The 25,125-nt window shown below is 43.0% G+C and overlaps 2 protein-coding genes across 5 annotated transcripts in view; both read left to right on the top strand.

The window, feature by feature from the left end:
- The first annotated feature begins 3,586 nt into the window (after positions 1-3,586).
- LOC115413058 (putative C-type lectin domain family 20 member A) lies at positions 3,587-7,557 on the top strand. Its single transcript, XM_030125815.1, has 4 exons — positions 3,587-3,603; positions 3,746-3,969; positions 5,309-5,634; positions 7,369-7,557. Exons 1-4 carry the CDS (start codon positions 3,587-3,589, stop codon positions 7,555-7,557), a joined length of 756 nt encoding a protein of 251 aa, XP_029981675.1.
- Positions 7,558-16,648: 9,091 nt separating this feature from the next.
- Positions 16,649-25,125, top strand: part of LOC115417010 (lymphocyte-specific protein 1-like) — a 33,916-nt gene continuing 25,439 nt past the window's right edge. For 2 of the 4 annotated variants that reach the window (XM_030130929.1, XM_030130927.1), the window contains exons 1-5: positions 16,649-16,833; positions 18,857-18,979; positions 22,175-22,400; positions 22,993-23,063; positions 23,207-23,345. In XM_030130929.1, coding sequence (XP_029986789.1) covers positions 16,775-16,833; positions 18,857-18,979; positions 22,175-22,400; positions 22,993-23,063; positions 23,207-23,345 — 618 coding nt within the window. In that variant the 5' untranslated portion in view covers positions 16,649-16,774. The remainder of the gene's footprint in view (positions 16,834-18,856; positions 18,980-22,174; positions 22,401-22,992; positions 23,064-23,206; positions 23,346-25,125) is intronic. The other 2 variants (XM_030130928.1, XM_030130931.1) reach the window with 2 other exon arrangements.

The raw sequence follows: 25,125 nt of genomic DNA, 5'->3' as shown, positions 1-25,125 counted from the left end.
GAGGCCTTACACTTTACACTCTGACATATAGACACTTTGTTTTCTTTTTAATGGTTCTGATTCTGACTAAATAACTTGTCTTTCTGTCTAAACAGTTCCGGCTTCGTTGACCTGGCCACTGTCTTCAGCCAAACTGATGTAGACGATATGGACCTGATGGATTTTTTTGCCTGGATTGGCCTGTATCGGACAACCCCAAATTCCACCTGGCTCTTTCTTTCTGAAGTCTCAGCTTCTGGATTCCAAACCTGGGCCCCTGGAGAACCACAAGAACGCGATCTGTGTACTGTGGCATGTTACCCCAAACAGCTGTAATGTTTCATCTACCTTTAAACCCTTTCACTCCAACAACAAAGGGTCGCTTTAAAACATGACACCTGATACAAGACTCTACAACATTTACAGTTGAGGACATAAGTATTAGCCCCCCTACAAAAATGTCATTGTTTTAAAAGTATTTCCAAGTGCTTTTACACATTTTTAACACAGCTTTTTTAGACATCCTGGTTTTATTTTGGATGCGTACATTATTTTAGTTTGCACAAAGAGATGAAAATATTCCACAAAAAACAAAAAGTACCAGGGTCCAAATTATTAGTCCCCCCCTCAGATCCTAATGGTCAGTTGTGTCAAATCCTTTTTGCTGGATAACAGCAGTCGTTTGTTGTAGTTTTCAACAAGTCTCTGACACTTCTGTTGAGGAGCCCCAGCCCATTCTTCTGTGGTAAATCTCTCCAGCTCCTCCAGATTTGATGGTCCTCTGGCATGGACGTTCTTCTTTAGGTCACCCCACATATTTTCAGTGGGACTGAAGTCAGGGCTTCGTGCAGGCCACTCAGTTACATTCACTTTGGTATTGTCACCAAGAGTGTTAACTTGTTCTTTTGTTGGAAGCTCCAAGAAAAAGTCCAGATTCTTTTAGGTCTCATTTTTATAAATTTATTATTGACTTGATCTGACCACAAACAAAATATAACTCAGCTGAGGATCCGCACCCCAACCAGGGAAATGGACCCAGACATTCCAATGCACATCGCTTGTATAATCCTTGTAAACTGATCTTCAAACTATGGGCTGAGCCCCTTGTACTAGGTGGGTTGGATCACAGAAAATGGACTGGTGTCATCTGACTCTAAAGTCCAGCAGATGTGATACCTCAACTCTATGTAAAACCCCATATTGACAGTCTGTTTACCTCTTATCTCCCATGATTTATGATCCTATGTGGGCATGTGTATTTAAAAGTGTGCCTAAGGTAAAACCTAAGTCATAAATCTGTCAGTTTAGTTTGTTGACCAAGATATGACCTTTCCTATCCTAAGAACTTTGCCACTGACCAGTGAAACAAAGAAATCTAGTGAAACAAAGGAATCCTGACTACTACTGACTAATATGTGATTAAACTTAAGAATTCAACTATCTAAATTAAAATATTTCAAGAGAGATGTATGTTTGGGATCATTGTCGTGCTGGTCGATGAAACAATGACCCAGACCCAGTTTCCTGCCGACTGCTGAAGCTTTTCTTTCAAAATCTCCACAGATCTTTCTTTGTTCATGACTCCTTCCACCTTGACCAGATTTCCAGTTCCAGAGGCACTGAAGCGTCCCCACAACATAATACTCCCACCACCGGGTTCCACTGTGGAGACGGTGTTCTTTGGGTTCTAGGCCTCTGTTCTGCCTTTGTTCTCCAAACAGAAGCAGTGTCTCTATGTCCAAAGAGCTCTAGTTTAGTCTCATCAGACCAAAGGACACTCTTCCAGTATTCATGATCTGTCTCCAGGTTGTCCCGAACACACTTCAGTCCATCCTAAAGCTGTCTCTTCTTCTAAAGTGGACTTTTTCTTTGTCTTCATCCTCTCAGTCCATTCCTGTGCACAGCTTCTAGTGACTGTCTTCTTACAGACTACGGTTCCTGATGTGTCCAAGTCCTTCACCAGTGTCCCTTACAGTTGTTCTGGGGTCTTTAGACACATGTCTCACAGCTTTTCTTTCCAGGGTCTTTAAACCTTTGTCTTCCTACCTCTGCAGGGCTTCTTCTGTACTGTGTGTCTGTCTTTGAATTTCTGGATTCTACTTCTCACTCCAGTTCTTGACACTTGGAAATGCTTGGACAACTTTTTCCGCATTTCCACTACATGGAACCGGCTCGGCTCGGCTCGGCTCGGCTCGACTCGACTCGGGTACCAGGTGCTATTCCTGGAGACCATTTCCATTACAGGATACTACAGACTTTACAGTACCTGGACGTCACAGCGATGCGGCACGTTACTTCCTTGTCGTCTGCTCAGAGTTGCTGATAAACTTGCTTGTTGTGTGTTGTCTTGTCAAGCTCATGCTGAATTTTTATGTCTGAACCTCCTGGACCGACCATAGTGTAGTTTTACGGGCTGTCATCATGTGGATTAACCTACCAACATATTTACTGTCAACTTCCGCATCTGTTTTTCGTAAAACGGTGGGTCACAGAGACGACTCTCACCAATCAGTGGTCTGCAGTGTTTACACGTCACCTTTTAGTATCTGTTCCCCTGTCCTGGAACCTTGGTGGAGGTGATATCAAAAAACTAGTACTGGTTACCAGATTCCAGGTCCCTTTTCATAATGGAAACGCAAAAAGGCCGAGTCGAGTCGAGTCGGTACCACGTAGTGGAAACGTGGCATTTGTAGATCCTTCTCCTGCTTTGTGTGCATCAATAATTATTTTCCTGCAGTCCAAACTAACTGATTTACTTAGTTTTGGGCATAGTCCTTTCTCAGCTGACAGCTCAATGACCCATACTGAGGCTTTTATACCATGTTTGAACTTTCTACACCTTAATGGTGCCCAAAGTGCTTTATAATTCCTCATGTGGACACTCTGAGCCAAGATTCAAACCGTTGAGCTTTCGGTCAAAGGACAGCCCACTCTACCAACTAAGCCACAGTCGCCCATAAATGCTATGTTGAAAATTCCTTGTTCTGTTAAAAACATGGTTGGGAAAATCTTGAAGAACCTTCAAATTTTATAGGGGGGGCTAATAATTTTGTCTTCAAGTGTACCTTCACTCACCACCTTCACACATGTTCCTCTGATACAAATGTCACAGTGTGAAGCTCATGTGATGTTGTCATTAAGATAACCACATGTTGTTTTGTTAGTAATATAAATATAGAAAATCTAATAGATCACTTCTTATGATGCCGAACATCTGGCAGGATACTGGACCGTATGTGGACCATATGTTCAAACCCATTTACCATGAACTAACTTCCAACAAGCTAACACTGCAGGATGATGCTGTTACAAAAGAATAATGTCTTACTGCTGAGTTCAAATCCTATAAATGCACGAATCAATAAATGTTCTCCTCATTGATCCATATCTGAAAAGACAACAGAGTCAAAGTCTACCAAGACTTTGATCTTGGTCGTGGCTTAGTATCAGTTTATGTGGTCTGGACTACAACACTAAGAAATGCGTCTGGCTACGCAAGACTAATGACAGTAACATGTTCTGCTTCCAAAAAAGAAAAAAAAAAAGATTCATAGAAAAAAAAAAAAGCCTCTTTATGTTCCATCCCAGATGTTGGTGTGGGGGCAGTATGTTTGATACTCAACAGTAAGATGTGCTAACTATCGCACAAATGTGTCCTTTAAACCTGATCATTAATGCAGGTGTTTGTTTTCATTGGGACATTTCCAGCACATGGATCTGTGGGACCTTCAGCTCTTTGTGATGTTGCTGTTTGTTTTTTTGACAGTGCTTATGGAACCAGCTGTAACAGTCTTCGCTTTGCCTACTGTGAGTACTACCACCACAACCACTACCACCACAATCACCACAGACTGGTATTTGTGCCACAGACCATGACGTGGTTTGAAGCTAAGGAGTACTGCACAACCTCTTATTGGAACTTGGCCACTATGCACTCCACCTCTGCCGGGAAGGAAAACTTTCTGGTGTGGATCGGACTGTACCGAGAAGGTGAGAGTCACACAAACGAGGGTCAGTTCAGGCAGACAACTGCAGTCCTGCTGCTACAAACACACACCAGAACCTGTTCCACTTGTGTTCTGGAATATTCCCCCTTCTGTTCTTCTGTTCCGTCGTCTGTGTAAATGTAAAGGTGGATCATGTGGTTCCACCTCTGGAACTCCTCTGGAGGGTTAGGGTTAGGAACAGAGCCCTGAAAAAGGTGGAACCAGGATTCAGGAATGCTATGGAAAAGGAACACCTCTGGTTCCAACCAAGGGGGGATATTTGGATGACGGACTGATGACGTGTGCGACCCCCTTTCCGGGGGGATTTAAAAATGTGCGTGGGCCGTGTACAGTAAACAAACATATCAATATCATCATGTCATGCTGTAAAGGATGCTCAGAAGCTTGGTTTGAGTTTGAATGAACATCTGCTCTGCTAAAATAAACATGGCTGCGCTCTGTTCATCCTCCATTGTTGTTTTTAGAGCCAACACCACTATGCCCTCCTCCTCCCCCTTACCCCTCCTCCTTTAAGCCCAGTTCTAAGGGGTAGGGGTGTACTCATTCCTCTCTGAAATGGTCCAACCCTTCCAGACCTGCTCTGTTATCAGCAGTCATCGATGTCACTATAAATAGACGTTCTAACTTTGGTACTTTGGTAACTTTGGTGACCCTGATAGACGGCTTTTATTCCTTGTCCGAGGGATATTGTTGTCATTTTGTTGTCTGTCCATCTGTCTGTCCATTCAACGATATAATCGCATTATCTGTAGAATGCATTGACATATCTTCACCACATTTACTCTGTGGATTCATCTTGTCATGGAGCAGAAGAATACTGAACATAGGCGACCTTTGACCTACTGTTTCCAAGTCCAGTGTCCTTGTGCAGTTATAATATCTGAGTACTTCCAAATATAAATTTGAATGTAATAAGTTTTACACAAAGACAGTGTAATCTAAATTATAGGGCTGGAACTTTCAACAAAATCTGACACTATTTCCAAGGTTCCAAAGACTGGGAACCAGATACTAAAAGGTGACGTGTAAACACTGCAGACCACTGATTGGTCAGACAGTTGTCTCTGTGACTCGCAGTTTTACAAAAAACAGATGACAGAAGTTGACAGTAAATGTAGTGGTAGGTTAATCCAAATGATGACAGCCCAAAAAACTACACCATTCAGTCAGGAGATTCAGTCTTTGGTGGCCGACGTAAAAATTCAGTATGAGTTTGATGAGACAACACGCAACGAGCGAGTTACAGTAAACCAACTGTTCCATCCTGTTGTTGCTGAATGTTAGTGTTCTACTGATGCAGGATGTTAACCCTCTGTGTGCAGGGGAAACATGGAGCTGGAGCGCCGGGGAAACAGAGTATGAAGACTGGGATAATGATGAGCCTGGCACCGGCGACTGCATCACCATCGCCTCTGACACAAAAAAAATGAGCACCCAAGACTGCTCATCCCGGTATCCTTTCACCTGCTTCAAGGACAACCTGATCCTGGTGAAGGAGAACAAGACCTGGGAGGAGGCGCTGGAGCACTGTCGCTCCATCTGGACGCACCCACACAACTCTGACATCCACTACAGGTTGGTCAGTGTCCAGCCTGGAGAAGACCACGCCTACATGAGGTTCAGGGTCAGAGAGGCAACAACAGAGAAGGTGAGGAACGGAACCATCTGTATTTCTGTTCTATGTGCAGTAGAACCTGGCAGAACCAGTCCACCGTTGGACCAGTTCTTTATGTATATAGTGCCGAATCTACTAAGATCCCAATTTGTGTGTACTAATTAGCTTGCACAATCCAGAATTTTGCATGTGGGGTGTGACCACAGTTTGCGGGGGCTTTCTTCAGAGCAAATTACAACAGGTGCAAAGTCTTGCAGACCAGCCTATTTAAATGAGGGTTTTGCGTGCACTACTGGAGACAATACACTGTAGAAACTGCTGTGGGATACACCAGCACTAATGGAACAGTGGCTGAATGATCCAGACCAAGGAAATGTGATGTTGGAGGAGTTTTGTCATAGAAGGTATGGCATGACTCATTCATTCATTACCTCCGCTAAGAGGTTATGTTTTTGCCGGCATGGTTTGTCTGTCTGTCTGTCTGTCTGTCTGTCTGTCTGTCTGTGTGCAAGATAACTCAAAAAGTTATGGACGGATTTGGATGAAAATGTCAGGAAATGTTTATTCTGGCACAAGGAACAAATGATTACATTTTGGTGGTGATCAGGAGGGTGGGGCTGATCTGCCTTGGCGGAGGTCCTTGCTCTCAGAGTGCTTTTCTAGTTCGTTTATTTTTCATTTTAAAGAGGTGTGTGTGTGTGTGTCTCAATTATGTTTTCTTCCGTCACTCCAAAAATGTTCACACAAGGGTAAAAAATGCGTTCTCTGCATCTCATTTCATCATTTCTTTGTCTCCTATCCACTTCTATGTGTGCGCAATTACGCATCCAAACCATTTGCTCCTCCTTTTGAGATGTGTTAGACTCAGTTTCTATAAGCAAAATTTCTTTCAGGTTTGATAAATCACTCTGCGTGTGCTAAATTAATATATTTACATCTTCTCTTCCCAGCACATGCACAACTATGTGTAAACGCCCCATATTTCATATTCATTGTGTCAAATGTACTAACTGGATGCGGACGTGCCATTTTGCACCTTTGAAAGATGCAACCCTTATTGCGCACTGTTAGTGAATCAGTTTGTACATTTTTTTGCGTGTGCAATGAGTTTGCACATGTTTTGATACACGCAAACCTTTGATAGATCCGGCCCATAGTATTTTTGTTTTGAAATACGAGTGGAAATCTACAGAACGAGTGAGAGTTATACTAACCGCCACTAGTCAGCAGTGAGTTTGCACATGCTCAGTGGAACAGCCTCTGCTCACTCAGTTCACGGGGTCGTTTAGTTGAGGCAACATTGCAAGAGAAAAACGTGATTGTGATGTCACCCAAGAAAAAATGCCAGAAAAGGGTTATACCTGAAGATTTAAGCGAAGGAGATTCTTCCAATTTTTAGGGTAGTTTTTGATTGTGGGGTTGGATTTGGGGTGGGTTTAGGGAAGTTTTGGGGATGTTTTTTGGGTTGGTTTGTGGGGTGGTTTTTGGGGGCTGGAATGGATTAATTATATTTCACTTAGTTTCAAAGGGCAAATTGAGTTGTAAAATGCAAAACAAGCTTGGTCATGGACTTAATGAAACTACTGCAAGGTTCTACTGTATCACTTTGTGTTTTGTAGGTGTGTGTACAGAGTGTGTGTCAGTGTGTCTCTGTGTGGACATCCTTCTGTCCACTCTGTGGGTCTGTTGTGTCAGTGTGTCTCTGTGTGGACATCCTTCTGTCCACTCTGTGTGTCTCTGGTGTCATGGGTGTGTCTCTGTGTGCAGGTGTGGGTGGGTCTGCGTTTCCTGGTGGATCAGTGGCGGTGGGTGAACGGAGTGGACATGTTGTTCTCAGACCTTCCTGAATGTCCCATTGAGCAGCAGAGGTGTGGAGCTTTGTCCACAAACTCCAACAGCAGCACTCTGGAGCCCATGGACTGTCTGGAGACAAACAACTTCCTGTGTTACATTTAGAGCTGCAGCTGTTTCACAGAGTCTGTGCACTGTTTGTTTGCATTTCTGAGGAGTAGAACTTCACTGTAGAAAAGTCATGACTTTAAAAGAAGACACTGTCAGTTAGAGATGGGAATCGAGAACCGGTTCTTTTTGAGAACTGGTTCCCAGTAGCTCGATTCCTTGGAATCGTTTGCCTGCCTGCTTAACAATTCTGTGTATAGATTCTGCCTTTGTTGTGCATGTGCAATGACGTCACTCGCACACTGCATTGTTTTGGTCAGAACGTATTCAACACGGCGTTGAGGAGGAAACGCTCCAAAAAGACGACACTAGGTCCAAACAGACGACACCAGGTTCACTGGAACACTGTCAAAGCTTCCATTTGTTCTAAAAGGTGGAATCCCTCTGTAGCAAGAATAGGATACCAAATTATTTATTAATTGAGTGTTGATTTATTGATTAATTTAATTATAGATTTATAACCAAACTTAAACTTAAATCAACTCAAAACAATAATTTGGAAATCTTGCATAGGTGATAGTTCGTTGACTGCACAGTGAACCCATGTGTGAATAATAGTACACAAAGCACAACTGAGGCAATGGATTTATATACATATAAATACTTTATTAACTAAACTAAGACACACAAATAACATAAAGACAAGAGACAAATACAACAAAAGGAGCAGGAGATTATGGACAGGAGAATATGTAAATTAAGTTGGCAGACAGCTATATTCAAGAGATTATAATGTTAGTGAGGTTACGTTGAGGTAAACCTACTTAACTTGGAATAACACCAACTCAGATAAATCAGGAGCAAGTTTTCTTACAAGTTGTTGCGGTGCGGATGCAGCAACTGGCACGGCCTTGACGGCGGATGGATGAAGTCTTCTGACGTAGTTCGAAGCAGGAACAGGCTGTGAAGCGACGTGCTTGCGCTGGAGGCCTGAAGGTCTGGAGTTCTGAAGTTCTGCTGGCTGGAGGAGGTTCACAGCTGGCTCTGGCGGCTGGTTCTGGAAAGCTCACCAGGAGAAGTGGAGAACAGCGAAGATGATAAAGCTCTTTGGAGAGCTTAGAGGATAGAACAGCTCTGAGAGCCAAGGAGATGGTCAAGACTCCTTGGAGAAAGCTCTCTGCTCTTAGATGAGAGCCCAGAAGATGGACAGGACTCTCTGTGTAGGTGAGAGCTCAGAAAAGGTGGAGAAAGCTCTTTGCGTAGGTGAGAGCAGCGAGGGTGGAAAAAGCTCTACTGAAAAGTTGGTTTCATTTACTTTTATAGTTTGTCCAAAAACCAGCTTGCCACGCCTTCCTCGTGCATATAGATGAGTTATCGATGCCTTGGGGCGTTGCCTTCTTTGTCTGTTTTCGGCGGGAAAACGCCTCCTTTTGCCGGTCATTTACATATTTCAGAGTATCATCTCTCTCTCCCCCCCTTAGGAGAGGGAGAGAGGACCTCATGCAGACTTGTAAGAAAACTTCTCCCAACCTTAAATAAGATCCTGAAATAAGATCCTTAAACTTTGTACATCACCTGTAACCTCACTTAAGCATCAGTAAAATAATAGCATGATTATTCAGACATGCTATAAGCAGTGATACTCTTACTTTCACATCATTCACCGTGAACATGATCAGGACACACATATGTGAAACCACAGGTCAGGCAAATGGCTTAAGTATTACGTGCATAAAAGAGTTAACGTGCTGAGTTAATCAACATTAACACATAATGTAATACATTATTAACATGGCACATATAGTGATTTTTGTCATTCAGTCCTTTGTTCGTTTCTGGGTTCATCTTCACCTCGGGATAAGCAACAAGATAAAAACAGATGTTGAGAGGACAAAGTCGACTAGTTGTAAACACCAGTTTATGAGTCCTCAATTTACTATGGCCGAGGAAATGGCTCTTGATGAAGAACAGATGACAATAGCTGAGGAAGTATTTTTTTAAGTCCATTAGGCTCATTCCTTACGATCATCTGTCTTCGTAAATGTCATTTGCAAAGGATGTCCGGGCATTGACCTGCTAAACAACCAATCAGCATGGTTGTTCAGGAATTTGGTTTGACACGGAGAGGAATATAATATAATTTATAATTCTGTTTTTGAGTCTGTTCACTCACTCCACCGTCATCCGGCTACACCTCCAATCTGCTCAAACATTAGTCCACTGCATGGGATTCATTTACAGGAATGTCACGTGTTTGATTCACTACTTAGCAGCACTTGTGAATCTAGCGGCAGAATGAACACTAGGCCAGTTCTGGTGCGGGCAACAAACATCCTGCCCCCTCAAATAAAAGTTCCTGAAGGTAGGGGAAAGGAAATGAGGTGCACAACAACAGGAGACGGAGGAATTGGTAAAGCATCTTTAGTTTCACTTTCACTGTACAGTGCCCCCACCCACCCCCCCGAGCTAGGCCCAGCATCCTCTGTTCTTATTATGTGTGTATACCGTATATGTTATATTTTCTGCACAGATGGGAATAAAAAAGACAGTTAATGCAAACAAACCCATTTGTACTCATTTATTCCCTCACCCAATGAGAATTGATAAGAGAATCGATAAGGATTCGGAATAGTTAAATTCTTATCGATACCCATCCCTAGTCACAGTTCAAATACGGAGCCTTTAGACGACAGCAAAACAACCCCTGAACTCACTGACGTAGAAAAGGACCTGGAGACAGAGCTCATCCTGTTGAGACTGAGCCCAAAACCAACATGAAAACACCTCGACCTGACGCTGGGAACAGAACTGGCACAGGTTTCAGGGGGTTTTGGACAGAACACATGGGAGTTTGGGCTGGTTTTGGCTGGAGAATAGTAACAGTTATTAGTTTTGCATCATAAATATTGAGATAAATTGTACCCATGTTTTCAGAAATTTGAAATTTCAACATTGCATTTTTCTTTTGCTCCTTTCTTTTAACCACTGTAGATGAACTGCGTAAAGTAGTGAGATGAACAGTTGATAAATATGCAGCTTTAATATTTCAATTACTGTGAGGTGGCAGTTTAAATTCTAGATTGTGTGATTATTTCTGTGTCTATGAACAGTCAAACTGTCAACAATTTCACTGTCCATACATGAATAAAGTGTCCTGTAAATGAATGTGTCCTCCTCATTAATCTGATCAGGGTTCTGTTCAGGTCAAGTGTTCTGTTAAATGTCAATTGTTTCTATGAGGTTGAGCGCAGAACACAGTTGACCAAAGGAACTTTATACATTGTGGATGTTCCAGGATCTATGGTCTGTTTGAGTCACAACCATTCCATGGTGTTGATGTTGGTGTAGCAAGTGCTATATAATGAAGATGATTGGCTAGCGCCAGGGAATAATTAAACTGATGCACAGAATGCAATGAAACCAGGAGACATGAGTTGCAAGTAAAAGTGGTACCATGTATTGACAAAAAAATATTTACAATATATACAAAACAAAGGTTTCAAATCAAATTCAAATTTTATTTATATAACACCAAATCATAACAAAAGTTATCTCATGACACTTTACATATAGAGTTGGTCAAAACCAGACTCTAAGCCAATTTACAGAAACCAACAGAATCTTCCAGGAGCAAACACTTGTGGCTGGTGACAGTGGTGAAGAAAAACGTCCCTTTAACAGCAGAAACCTGGAGCAGACCCAGACTCCAGGAGGATGGCCGTCTGCCTTGACCAGTTGGGGTTAAAGAGAGAGAGTAAAGGAGGAGAAAAAGAGAGTGATAGAGATAGAGAGAGATTGGGGGAGGGGGAGAAGGGGGGAAGTAGGGGGAGACACATGGATGCAGTTGATGCACAGGTAACTGAAGTAGAACATCTATGGAACTATATAATAAACACTATCATAACCATATGGATAAGTGAGTAATGACGATGAAGGCAGGAGAGAGGCAGGACCACAGCAGCAGGTCCAGAGATGATCCAGGGAACACCTGTGATGATCCTGGGAAAACCTGTGAGGCAATAAAGCACAGAGACTCCAGGGAAGGAGTCAAGTCAGTAACATGTATTCACTGGGGCGTAAATAGAAGAGAAAATTAGGAGAGAAAAAGTCAGGGAGAAAGAGGAGCAGAGAGGAGGTCAGTGTATCCAGATGAGTCTCCATCAGTCTAAGCCTATAGCAGCATAACTAAGAGCAGCCTGAGCCACCCTAACTATAGGATTCATCAAAAAGGAACATTTTTAACCTACTCTTAAACATAGAGAGGGTGTCTGCCTCCCGGCAGATCAATGCATTGTCAGAACCACTGTTAAACAAGTTTGTAAATGACATTTTAAAACAACAAATGGTAGACAGTAATGTCATGGTAAGCCAGTTGGTGACTGTCATCCCAAAGACTAATGCCACAGAAAGATTTTGTGGCAAAGGCAGTTCTCTATCAACAAATAAGAGGAGAGAAATGTACCAAAATAGAACTTTTCCTGTTGTGCAGCCAGTGGAGTTCATCATTGACAGCATCTTCAGCATATACAGCATCAGTGCTGTATATGTTCCTCTAAATGCAATGCTACAGGCAATGTTGAAGAAGACTGATATTATTAACAAGGCTTTAGAAGTACCACAGTCACTGCCTCATGAGTACTTGACATACAGAGATAGCTTACACTACACTAAAAATTAGATGTTTCAAGGAGATGGTTTCAAAATTTCACTTGGATTGTATATTGATGATTTTGAAGTTTCAAATCCTTTGGGCACATCCGAGAAAAAAACACAAAATGACTGCAGTTTACTGGGTTATTGCCAATCTCCCTTCCAAGGACCAATCCACATTGCACTCGATCCAGCTAGCACTTTTGTGCAAAGCCACACATGTGAAAGAACATGGTTATGGAAAAGTTCTTGAATCACTATTAAAAGATCTAAAATCTTTGGAGCAACAAGGTGCCTGTGTTGACAAGTTGGGGTCATTTGTCAAAGGTACTCTTCTGTATGTGGCTGCAGATAACTTGGCTTCTCATTCACTGGCAGGATTTTTTGAGAGCTTTTTGGTTGAGCGCTTCTGCCAATTTTGCATGGCATCTAGACACGAGATCCAGGAAAAAGAGGTATGTCCAGGCTCACTTACACCACGAAATGCACAAACGTACAACCAGCAAGTACAGGAAGTCCAGCAAGACACCACTTTAGCAAAAGATTATGGAGTTAAAAAAATGTGTGTGCTGACTGAGTCCCTGTCTCATTTTCATGCTGTTACAGGCCACCCCCCTGATATACTGCATGATCTTCTTGAAGGTGTTGTGCCTGTAGAATTGCTTGTCACACTTGATTTCCAAGAGATTTTTCACATTGGAGGCCCTTAATAATGCAACTAAGATCTTTCCATATACTTTTTATGATAAGACTGACCAGCCTCAACCCATTACACCGGGCTTTCAGGCAAAAGGGACCATAGGTGGAAATGCCCATGAAAACTGGGCCCTCATAAGGGTGCTACCCTTACTGATAGGTCACAAGGTGCCAGAGGGTGAAGATGCCTGGGAAATACTCCTACTCCTCAAAGACATAGTTGAATTTGCTTTAGCCACAAATCACACAGTAGAATCAGCTGACATTCTACGATACAAATTGTCAGAACACCGGCAACTTTTACAAAACACATTCCCACAATACAGGTTGCGTCCAAAGCATCACTTCATTGAACATTACCCTGACCTCATTATGGCTTTTGGTCCTCTTTCCCATGTCTGGACAATGCGTTTTGAAGGGAAACACAAATTCTTCAAGAAAGTTATCCGTACTGCCCAAAACTACAAAAATGTAGCTCTGACTATGTCACTCAAGCATCAAAAAGTAATGGCATACTATTTAAATGGAAGTTCATTTTTCAAACCGGCATTTGAGATTTGCAAGGTTACCACATCAGTAATAATGTCTTACCCAGAAAATGTGCAGACCATTTTTGGTCAAAAGGTCCCAGGACAAACCACAGTCCTTGCTGTGTCCACTGCTTTTGCAGATGGAATTCAACATAGTGCCGGCATGATTGCATCTGCAGGTTCATGTTCAGTGCTGCCTGAATTTAAAGAGATAAAAGATTTTTGTCCTAAATTCAGAGCTAATGTTTCTTTGCAACAACATGACTTCATGGCATCATGAGCGCCTACGATGTTTTGAGCTTTGTGAAGAAAACTGTTTTACTGTAGTGGAACAAAAAAACTTGAATGACGCATTTCCTCTTTCGGCATACAGATATGGAGACAGTCAAATCGTAACACTGAGGCGTCACATTGTCTTGAAACATACAACTTAAAGAGTTTTCCTCACATACCTAATATGACTTGTTTCCTATAGATGACGGCACCTGAGAAAATGTCGATGAGGGTCATCTTTACTGAAGCAGATATACGAAAAGTGACACTGGAAACCAGACCCACAACTATGGAACATTTAAAGAGCATGTTGCAAGTCTCACTTGGATTGCAGTACTCATTTGATCTTCAGTTTCAAGATCCCAAGTTCAATTTTAAATTGTGCAATGTAACTGATGTCAGTGACCTTCCAGACAAACCCACTTTAAAAATAATTCCCCAGTTAGAATTGTCCCCAATAGAGAGTGTTGCTGTGAGTGAGGACCTAAACAGTTCGGCAGATACAGAGATTCTTTCGGTATCTTCCGTGGAACGGCAAGAACCATGGCCTTTGATTTTTGACATCCCAAATTTTTCAGTAGATGTAGAGTATCACCCTAGACAAGCTGATTTGAAACATCTTGAGGATGGTTCTGTCTTTAAAAAAGTCCCAAAAGACATGAAGCATGAAATGTTGGAAAAGATAGCTGAACACATGTGCACAGCTTACCCGACCAGTCAACAATATGAAAGCGTAGCCAAATCCCTAATCAGCAAACATCCTTCTCTTAGGGAGAGTGGTTCAGTAAGTGGTTGCAGTGGATGGAAGAACAGCATAACTTACAAAATGGCCAATTATAGAAGGAAGAGAAGCAGATCCGGATGTCGAGATGTTTCTGTAAATGCTGGCAAACGGGGGTGCCACACCCAAGATGACACTGTCCATAAGCCAATAAAGAAACCAAAAAAGGAGAACTCAACTTTTTGCCAAATTTTCCGGAAGGGTTCAATGAGACGAGGCTTGAACAAGCACGCACCGAAATCGAGGACGAAATGGAAAAAACAAAAAACAAACACCAAATGAAAGACTAATAAAACAATATATGGACCAAACATTTGCCTTAAGGAGGAATAAAATTGTGGCGACGGCACCACCAATAAGTCTTCTGATGAAACGCTGGCCTGCACTCTTTACTAATGGTCAGGTATGCATAAATACACTGTTTTGTGTAGTCAGTTGCTCTCCAGTTGTACAGCACACTAATTTCTTCCTTGTTTTATTTATTCTTTATTTTTATTAGATTTGTCTGGAATTTAAAAGGATTGTGGGAAAAGACCTGCAGCAGGAATATTATTCTGCCCTCCTACGCGTCTTATGGAAATTTTTAAAGCCAAGAGGGGCAACGTGGATGAACTTTTGGGACAGCTTTTGCAGCAAATGCAGGTCATACTTTATTACCAGAACAAAACAACAAAGGAAACAAATTGTCTGTCTGTATGTATCTCAGTGTTTGTGTCTGTGTGTTTGCATCTGCATGTATGAGACTGTTTTTCATTTAATGAATCAGTTATCCATTTTCTGTCTTACAGTCACTGGATCCCACTGAAAAAAGAAGAGTCGCACTAAGAGGCCTTCCTCACTTACTCGGAGACAATCCGACAGAGTTCTTCAAATCTAGCTTTGTAAGTGTTCATTTAGTTCATAATGTGCAACTTTTATAATTTTACATTTATTATGTAATTTTAAAAAGCCGAAATTTACAACTAGCATACATTAAGAGCTCAAGCCAGTCCATAGATAATCTTAATTTAACTAAAAAATGCTAGATTACATTCTTGATGTAACCAAAATGAATTATAATGGCAAACAAGTTTGAAACCTGCTTGTTATATCAAACGCCACCTTCAGACAATTCACAGATAATCTTCCATTATAAAATTAGAATTATAGCCTGTAGCTCAATATTCTGCATAGACTTCTACAACACCTTTTCTGTATCCACCAAGCTATCTGAAACAAGATCTAATCCTAATATTAATTATAGATTTTTACCAAAGTGCAGAATCTGTAGGTCAAAGACAGAAAGTAGCTTCTGTAGACAGCTGTAAGGATGATGTAATAAAACAACATAAAGACCCCAACATCCATCACCAACCTAAACCATCTACTGATTTAAACTGTTTAATTCCTGTTGATCCATTAATCCTATCAATCCCTGTCAATAATTGGTGTAAAATACAGTTCTTCATCTTTTCATGGTCATCAGGTATGACCCATTTGGACGTTCAGAGGCTCTGTAGTTACCATGGAAACACCGTCATCTTCTACAACATTGATTCACCAGTAAAACCCATGGAGTTGGATTAATGACAGTGGATGGACACACTGGGTTTATGTTCAATTCATGACAGACTGGACTGAAAAAAGACACTGTTTATTCAGTTTGATCTGTTTCTGATAGAAGAACCATCAACTGTAATCTGAGCTTTAATGAACATCTAAAGTAAATATTGTAAAATATAGTATTTACAGTGAAAAATGCAAAATACTGAGGATAATATTAATATTATAATAAATGGTGATAAATAATTGAAGAAAAGTTAAATAGAGAGAAAAAAGTAATGGTTCAGTGAAAACAAATGAAAACCAGATATTCCCAACATTTAAAAACAGACTTTATTCTCATGGTTCTCATTTCCAAGGATTTAGAAGGACAGGGGAAGGGTTAACAGAACAGACACGGGGGTTGAGTTTTTTGTGGAAACTGGTTCTATGTGGAACCTGACAGACCTCTGAACAGTCACACAGAACACATGTAAAGTAAACGAACTGCTGCTGCTGGTACCGACGTACACGTCTGAGAGTCACATGACCTGTTAGGGGTGGGGGTGTGAGGGGCTGGACTGAGTCACATGACCTGTTAGGGGTGGGGGTGTGAGGTGCCGAACTGAAGAAGTGCAGCTCATAACACAGTCATGACAACTGGGACCAACAGTAGAAGAAGGACCAGGAAGGACCAAGACCAGGAAGGACTAGGACCAGGACCAGGAAGGACTAGGACCAGGAAGGACTAGGACCAGGACCAGGAAGGACCAGGACCAGGAAGGACTAGGACCAGAACCAGAACCACCAGAGTCAGTCCAGAATGTGTGAGTCTGTGAGGAGGAGAAGCTCCAGCCAGCAGCTGCTCCAGAACCTGCTCAGGTGGGTCCACCTCTGCACCTCTGGTACCGATGCAGAGGGAGGGGTTTGGTATTCAGATGGAGGGGGTTTGTTTGTTTGTTTGTTTGTTTGTTTGTCCTTATTTCAGATGTTTTTGTCCTTATTTCAGATGGTTTTTCTTTATTTTGGATGCTTTTGTCCTTTTTTCAGATGTTTTTTTCTTTATTTCGTATGCTTTTGTCCTTATTTCAGATCCTTTTGTCCTTATTTGGGATGCTTTTGTCATTTCAGATGTTTTTTTCTTTATTTTGGATGCTTTTGTCCTCATTTCAGATGTTTTTTTCTTTATTTCGGATGCTTTTGTCCTTTTTTCAGATGTTTTTGTCCTTATTTCAGATGTTTTTTCTTTATTTTGGATGCTTTTGTCCTTATTTCAGATGTTTTTGTCCTTATTTCAGATGCTTTTTTTTTTTATTTTGGATGCCTTTGTACTTATTTCAGATGCTTTTGTCTTTATTTCAGATGTTTTTTCTTTATTTTGGATGCTTTTGTCCTCATTTCAGATGCTTTTGTCCTTATTTGGGATGCTTTTGTCCTTATTTCAGATGCTTTTGTCCTTATTTGGGATGCTTTTGTCCTTATTTCAGATGCTTTTGTCCTTATTTCAGATGCTTTTTTCTTTATTTTGGATGCTTTTGTCCTTATTTCAGATGCTTTTGTCCTGCTCTGTTGGGTCTTTTTTTTTGTGTTTCTTTCTTTCTCTAGGCTGCTTGTTTCACTCCGGCCGTGTTTTTCTGTTTGGATTCGGTCCAGTTTCTCCTCAGTTTCTCCTCAGTTTTTCCTCAGTTTGACCTCCATTTCAACACTGACATCATTCAGTGCTTTGGACTTTTACGTTGCGCAGTTTCTTTTATGGCTCGAACTTCCTGAACAACCATGACCTCATCTGGACCAGCGTCAGCCTCCTCCTCCTCCTCCATACCTCATTTTCTGAGCTGTTTTTGAGGATCTACACAGAATTTTTATGACAGTAACATCAGTCACATCCTCATCATCAGGTATTTTAAGGAGCAGGAGTTAAACAGCTGTGAAGGAAAACAAACTCAGTGATTCTTTTGTGTCCAGAGTTATAACTCTGTTGGACGGTCCGTCCAACAGCTGCTTTGAAGACCATGTACTGTGTGATGAGTTGTAGTTCTGCAGCCCCCCCCCCCCCCCCCACACACACACACACACACACAGGTTTCAGTGAAAGCCCTCAGCAGCTGCAGGTCCTCCAGATGTTCTTGGACAACAAAAAGTCTCATTGTTATGGCGTCCCATTAACTGGAAGCGCTGTGGCCCAGGACCAGAACCAACGCTCAGATTTTCCTTTTGATTTGAATCGACTCACAGGAACAAACCTCACATCATGTTTTCCATGAACAGTTTTCACCTAAAAGAGTCAAATACATGAGATGGAAGTGCAGGACTTGTTCTGCCCCATCACCAAAGTCAGCTCACAGAACCAACCGTAACGTCCACATCTGGACACTATGTCCACATACATATGTTATGTCCACTGTGTGTTTAACCCTTAAAGACCCAGTTCTACTTTTGTGTCAGTTTCTAAATGAATTTTTCTCTCTATTAAACCTTTCTTAACTGATTTATCACCATCTATTATAATATTGTTCTCTGTATTTATCAGTCCATTTAGAAAAATGTGATTTTGCAATCACATAATTCAAGGGTTAAAGGTGGAGGTTTGGGTCTGTAAGGGTTAGAGTTGAAGTGGCCCAGATGCCTCCTTGGTATTTTCTGGTGGTCTTGGGACAGTTTCAGTTTTTTTTGTCTCTTTTCTTCATGTCTTTCAGTGCTTTGTGGGTGTTTTTCAGTGTTTCCAGTGCAGATCTGCAGGACAGTGGAGTCACCTGAAGGAAGGTTCTCCTCAGTAACAGGGCTGTTGTTCTGGAGTCTCTGTTCCTGGTGTTTGTGTTCTTTTCAGGGTTCTGCTCTCATGTTCAGGTCCATTTGTCTGTTCTAGGTCCATTCACTAACAGGTCGTGGATGTTCTTCTGTGCAGAGTCACCACTCAGCGGAGTCAGGAGGACGCCGAGGAGGTGGAACGAGAGAGGAGGAGGAGAGAGAGAGAGAAACGGAGAGAAGAGGGGAGTCCATGGAGACCAGAACCCCCACAGCAGGACGGGTCAGTACCAGAACCAGGTCTGAGGGGTCAGTACCAGGTCTGACAGGTCAGTACCAGAGCCAGGTCTGAGGGGTCAGTACCAGGTCTGACAGGTCAGTACCAGAATCAGGTCTGTCAGATCAGTACCAGGTCTGAGGGTCACTACCAAGTCTGAGGGGTCAGTACCAGGTCTGATGGATCAGTGCCAGGTCTGAGGGTCGGTACCTTGTCTGTTGAATCAGTACCAGGTCTGACAGTTAAGTACCAGGTCTGAGGGGCAGTACCAGTTCTGACAGGTCAGTACCAGTACCAGGTCTGACAGGTTAGTCCCAGGTCTGAGGGTCAGTACCAGGTCTGAGGGGTCAATACCAGGTCTGAGGGTCAGTACCAGGTCTGAGGGTCAGTACCAGGTCTGAGGGGTCAGTACCAGGTCTGAGGGTCAGTACCAGGTCTGAGGGGTCAGTACCAGGTCTGAGGGGTCAGTACCAGGTCTGAGGATCAGTGCCAGGTCTGTCGGATCAGTACCAAGTCTGAGGGTCACCACGAAGTCTGAGGGGTCAGTACCAGGTCTGACAGATCAGTACCAGGTCTGAGGGTCAGTACCAGGTCTGTTGGATCAGTACCAGGTCTGAGTGTCAGTACTAGGTCTGAGGGGTCAGTACCAGGTCTGATGGGTCAGTAGCAGGTCTGACGGGTCAGTACCAGACCTGTCGGATCAGTACCAGGTTTGAGGGTCAGTACCAGGTCTGACGGTCAGTACCAGGTCTGAGGGTCAGCACCAGGCCTGAGGGTCAGTACCAGGACTGACGGATCAGTACCAGGTCTGAGGGTCAGCACCAGGTCTGATGGATCAGTACCAGTACCAGGTCTGATGGGTCAGCACCAGGTCTGATGGATCAGTACCAGTACCAGGTCTGATGGGTCAGTACTAAGTCTTAGGGTCAGTACCAGGTCTGATGAGTCAGTACCAGGTCTGATGGGTCAGTACCGGGTCTGGGGGTCAGTACCAGGTCTGAGGGGTCAGTACCAGGTCTGAGGATCAGTGCCAGGTCTGTCGGATCAGTACCAAGTCTGAGGGTCACCACGAAGTCTGAGGGGTCAGTACCAGGTCTGATGGATCAGTACCAGGTCTGAGGGCCAGTACCAGGTCTGTTGAATCAGTACCAGGTCTGACAGTTAAGTACCAGGTCTGAGGGTCAGTACCAGGTCTGTCGGATCAGTACCAGGTCTGAGTGTCAGTACTAGGTCTGAGGGGTCAGTACCAGGTCTGATGGGTCAGTAGCAGGTCTGACGGGTCAGTACCAGACCTGTCGGATCAGTACCAGGTTTGAGGGTCAGTACCAGGTCTGACGGTCAGTACCAGGTCTGAGGGTCAGCACCAGGACTGATGGATCAGTACCAGGTCTGAGGGTCAGCACCAGGTCTGATGGATCAGTACCAGTACCAGGTCTGATGGGTCAGCACCAGGTCTGATGGATCAGTACCAGTACCAGGTCTGATGGGTCAGTACTAAGTCTTAGGGTCAGTACCAGGTCTGACGAGTCAGTACCAGTACCAGGTCTGATGGGTCAGTACCGGGTCTGGGGGTCAGTACCAGGTCTGAGGGTCAGTACCAGGTCTGAGGGGTCAGTACCAGGTCTGAGGATCAGTGCCAGGTCTGTCGGATCAGTACCAAGTCTGAGGGTCACCACGAAGTCTGAGGGGTCAGTACCAGTACCAGGTCTGATGGGTCAGTACCGGGTCTGGGGGTCAGTACCAGGTCTGAGGGTCAGTACCAGGTCTGATGGGTCAGTACCAGGTCTGAGGGTCAGTACCAGGTCTGAAGGTCAGCACCAGGTCTGATGGATCAGTACCAGTACCAGGTCTGATGGGTCAGTACCGGGTCTGGGGGTCAGTACCAGGTCTGAGGGTCAGTACCAGGTCTGATGGGTCAGTACCAGGTCAGAGGGTCAGTACCAAGTCTTAGGGTCAGTACCAGGTCTGACGAGTCAGTAGCAGGTCTTAGGGTCAGTACCAGGTCTGACGAGTCAGTACCAGGTCTGAGGGTCAGTATCAGGTCTGATGGGTCAGTACCAGTACCAGGTCTGACGGGTCAGTACCAGGTGTGACAGGTCAGTTCCAGGTCTGATGAGTCAGTACCAGTACCAGGTCTGATGGGTCAGTACCTGTAGTGAATGAGAGAAAAATGGTCAGTTGTTGCACTTGGAGGCCCATAGATCAAAAACTAAACAGTTTAAGATTAAAATGTGAACAGTCTTTGAAAGAAAAGAGTTTTTCCTATATTTTGATGTATAATTTGTTACTGAAACCCCATAAATGTGAGCGTTATGAAGAGTTGTTTCTAGATTTTCTAACAAAACAAAAGCCTGTCCACTCTGTGAGACTGAGAGGATTTCAGCCAATCAGCTGTCAGCATGTGTGTGCATGTGCATGTCCATCTCACATGGCTCCTACAGATGAGACATGTGAGTCAATTAAATTCAGGTAATTATTCAATTCAGTCAGACACCACTTCTCAAATAAATTGCTGTCAATCCAAAACCGTACATCCTTTCTCAAAAATTTTTGCACAGGAAACTTGTGTTGAGTCTTGTGAATGTATCGATATATAATATGTGGGGAAAAAGTCAGAATTGAATTTTCAGTTTCAGACTTCAAAGGCCCTCTCCCCATGGGCTTGGTCCCAAAATATGACCAGAATGTCATTTTTTGGAGCACATACTATAGCCTTATGTTTGACCACCGGGAGAGCTGATGACCCCCCCCAAAAAATGGGTTGAAAATGAAAAATATGACCAGAATTTCATTTTTTTGGAGCAGATATTAATAATCATAATAATCTATATCATTTTTCTTAAATGTCAGGTTTACATGGTTTCAGAGGTTATTCAAATTTTCATCATGGAATTGGACTTTTTTCACATTAAAACAAAGTGAAAAAAGGTGGATTATTAGGTGTGTCAGAGTTATTCCAGCCCACTTTAGGTCCCATTGTGCTGAATGTGGAACCTGGACTAACAGGACTTTGACAGTCCTGGTCCAGACACCTTCAATTCATCCATAAATAATTAATATTTTCTGGATGAATTTAATAGAGTCCAAATAGAATCAGCCAAACTCATGCCGTGGATCCACAGATGTTGGGTTCGTCACGTTCACATCTCACATCAGTTTAGTTTTTATTCCAACTCTAAATCCGAATCTGTGTGTTTGCAGGCATGAGGAGGAGGAGGATGAGTACCAGGACCAGATGAAGGTTCTGGTTCTGGACGAGGATGAGGGCTACAGTGACTCAACTCCACAACTGCAGACCGAGAGGGAGGACTACGGATCTGGACCTCCAAGACCAGAGTGGAGACTCGATCCCAAGGACAGGAACCTGCATCTGAGACCTGCGCTGGAACCAAGACCAGTGTCCCTGGTCCAGAAGAGTCCAGAGAAGGTGTGAACCCAACAGTAAGATGGGGATTTTATCTCAAATGTATCCAAATGAGTCCATCCAGGCCTGGCCCTGTTCATGTGGGGGCCCTGAGCAAGAAAAATTGCCCCCCCCACCCCCTCCTCATGTAATTCATGTCAAAAACTCACCGGCTGTCCATACCAATGTGTTCTATTTGTACACAGAGAGACTAAAACAATAAAAACTGTCATAAATTTGGACTGACTTTGGTGCAGGAGGCGGGGTTTGTGTCCTGGTCCGGGTGGTCCCAGGTTCTGATGAACTCAGCACCTGTTAGAAAGGCCATGAGGGGTAGGAGGTGGGCACATCTAAGTGCTGGTCTGACAAGGGTTTGAATCCCACTAGTTGTCATACTCAGGGGTGTTTGGGTGGGGGGAGGGCAAACATGACAAATTCATGGGGCCCAGCATTCCCAGGGGCCCATACAGCACTGGAGTGGACCTGTGGAGTTAGAGGAATAGGAAAGCCTCTTCAGTTTCACTTTGCACTGCTCCGACAATCACAGACCACTACCCCCATCCCCCCATCTCTGACAATCATGTACCACTACAGCTGATCAGTTTCCGTCCTGCAGGACAGGAGGACTCCGCCCAGCCGCTCAGCTGACAGAACATCCTGGCTGACGGAGGAGACCATGAACCTGCTGTAGGTCCTGTATTTATTCTGTTTTGGAATATTTGACTGAATCAACAAACACATTGATTATTATCAGTGTCAGAGGTTCAGGTCATCTGCAGACACGGGGGACTTTGAACACATTTCACTGGGTTTTGGTTTTGTTGCCACAGAGGACAAGTGGGCCAACGGGAGGAGAAAAGGTCAGAGGTCACCCAACAAAAAAACACAGAAGAAGAAGAGCAGGAGGAGAAAAGAGAGCTGAACTTCATCCAGGCTGAGGACGTTGGGGAGCAGCTCCAGGAGGTCCAGGTCTAAATGAACCTCAGATGGTTCCACATGAGCGGACTGCAGATTGGAGCGGTTTATCCAGTTCAAAACTGATCTGATTTAACTTCCTAAATTTAATTCATTAAATTCACTTTTTCTTAGTTTAATTTAAATTGTGTTGAAACTAGGGATGTCCGATATTGGCATAAAAATGTAATATCGGTGAATATCGGTATCGGTTTTTTTGCCTATCATTAAAACCGATAAAATAATGCCTTGATCTCACCGGCATTTACCGACGCATAAATGAAGCGTTGTTTGTAGCTGAAAGAAATGTGCAGTTTTCAAAATTGTACAGTAGAGTTGCCAAACTGTAATAGACTCATGGAGGGACGGAGAGAAAATAAATAAATATGGCATTTTTTCCACAACTTAACTCTTTCTTCGCCAATGACGAGATTTTCCGTCACTCCGTGTTTTCACTGTTATACTGTAGATGAAGCTGTTGCGGATCGTGTGAATTACTTTCCTTAGTCCAGAAACAAACAATTAAGCAGCTTTTTCGGAAAAATGACGGACCGGGTTTAATGTTATTGCACTGGAGTCTCCGTATCCCATGGCAACGCATCCAGCGGCAGTCACTGAATGAGGAAGTGCAGACTGTGCAGGAACCGCACACAGTTTCAAAAGCCTTAAAGATGATCATGGAGACAGAGTCTGACAATTCAATACGTGATGGAGCTACAGAAGAACCATTTAGAGACAGGAACGGAGAAACAGAAGGTGAGGGAGACGGACACGGAACACGGGAAACATGGAGCGGCTCAGGTCCGACACAGAGGTGCGGGGGGGGGGGCGCACAGAGCGACACGGAGAAAATGACAGACAGGAGGAAGAGAAAAGAGACATTTATAGAGGACATTCAAGGAGAAGACAGACACAGACATGGGACAAGACAAAGGACAGTGTTCATCTGTTAGAGTGAGTTCAGATTCAGACTGAGGACACAGAACAGATTCAGCTGTAGAATGTCAGCAGGAACACAGGTAAGACACTGTTGGATTTGGCTTTAGTATGAAATAAATACATAAATACATAAATTCATACATAGATAAATAACTACATGTCCATATAATTATTTACAGATCAAACACCTAACACAACATTTTCAGTCAGCCTCCAAAGATTAGTGAAAATGACCAAAAAGGCTGGCGCTGGCTACCAACTCAGTGGAAAATGCTCTGGCAGGGAAAGAGTTAAGTTGAAGTATGTATTCTTTGCACAGACAGTGTTTACATTTTGAAAGCCTTGTTGCATTTGAGAATGCATCCAATGGGGCATCACAGTAAAATTAGGCATGATGTGTTAATTCCATGACAGGAGATATGTGATGTTTCCTAAAATTAGTTTAATATCCCACATATATCGGCAGCGATATCGGTAGATATCGGAATCGGAAATTAAGCGTTGGACAATATCGGCATATCAGTTTTTGGCAAAAAAGCCAATATCGGACATCCCTAGTTGAAACGGAATTGAAAAAACCTTCTAAAAATGATGACTATCTCTGGAATGTTCTTCTGGCAGCAGGGAAATTAAAACAATAACAAAAAAATGGATGGTACAAAATGAGCCAACTGTTCAGCACTGGGTTCAAATAACAAAATGGAAAAAAAAATCACCTTCACCGTTAATCTGAAATTAGAAATATTCGTCAAACACTGGGGAAAAATTATGTGAAACAATACATGTCAAATGTTACCATGGTGACATAAAAGGAGACTATTTGATTTAATATATACTTTTTTTTATTTTTTATTTT

This window comes from Sphaeramia orbicularis, chromosome 3 (genome assembly GCF_902148855.1).
Source record: "Sphaeramia orbicularis chromosome 3, fSphaOr1.1, whole genome shotgun sequence".
Classification (NCBI taxonomy): Eukaryota; Metazoa; Chordata; class Actinopteri; order Kurtiformes; family Apogonidae; genus Sphaeramia; species Sphaeramia orbicularis.
This window is presented reverse-complemented; position numbering and strand designations above follow the sequence as displayed.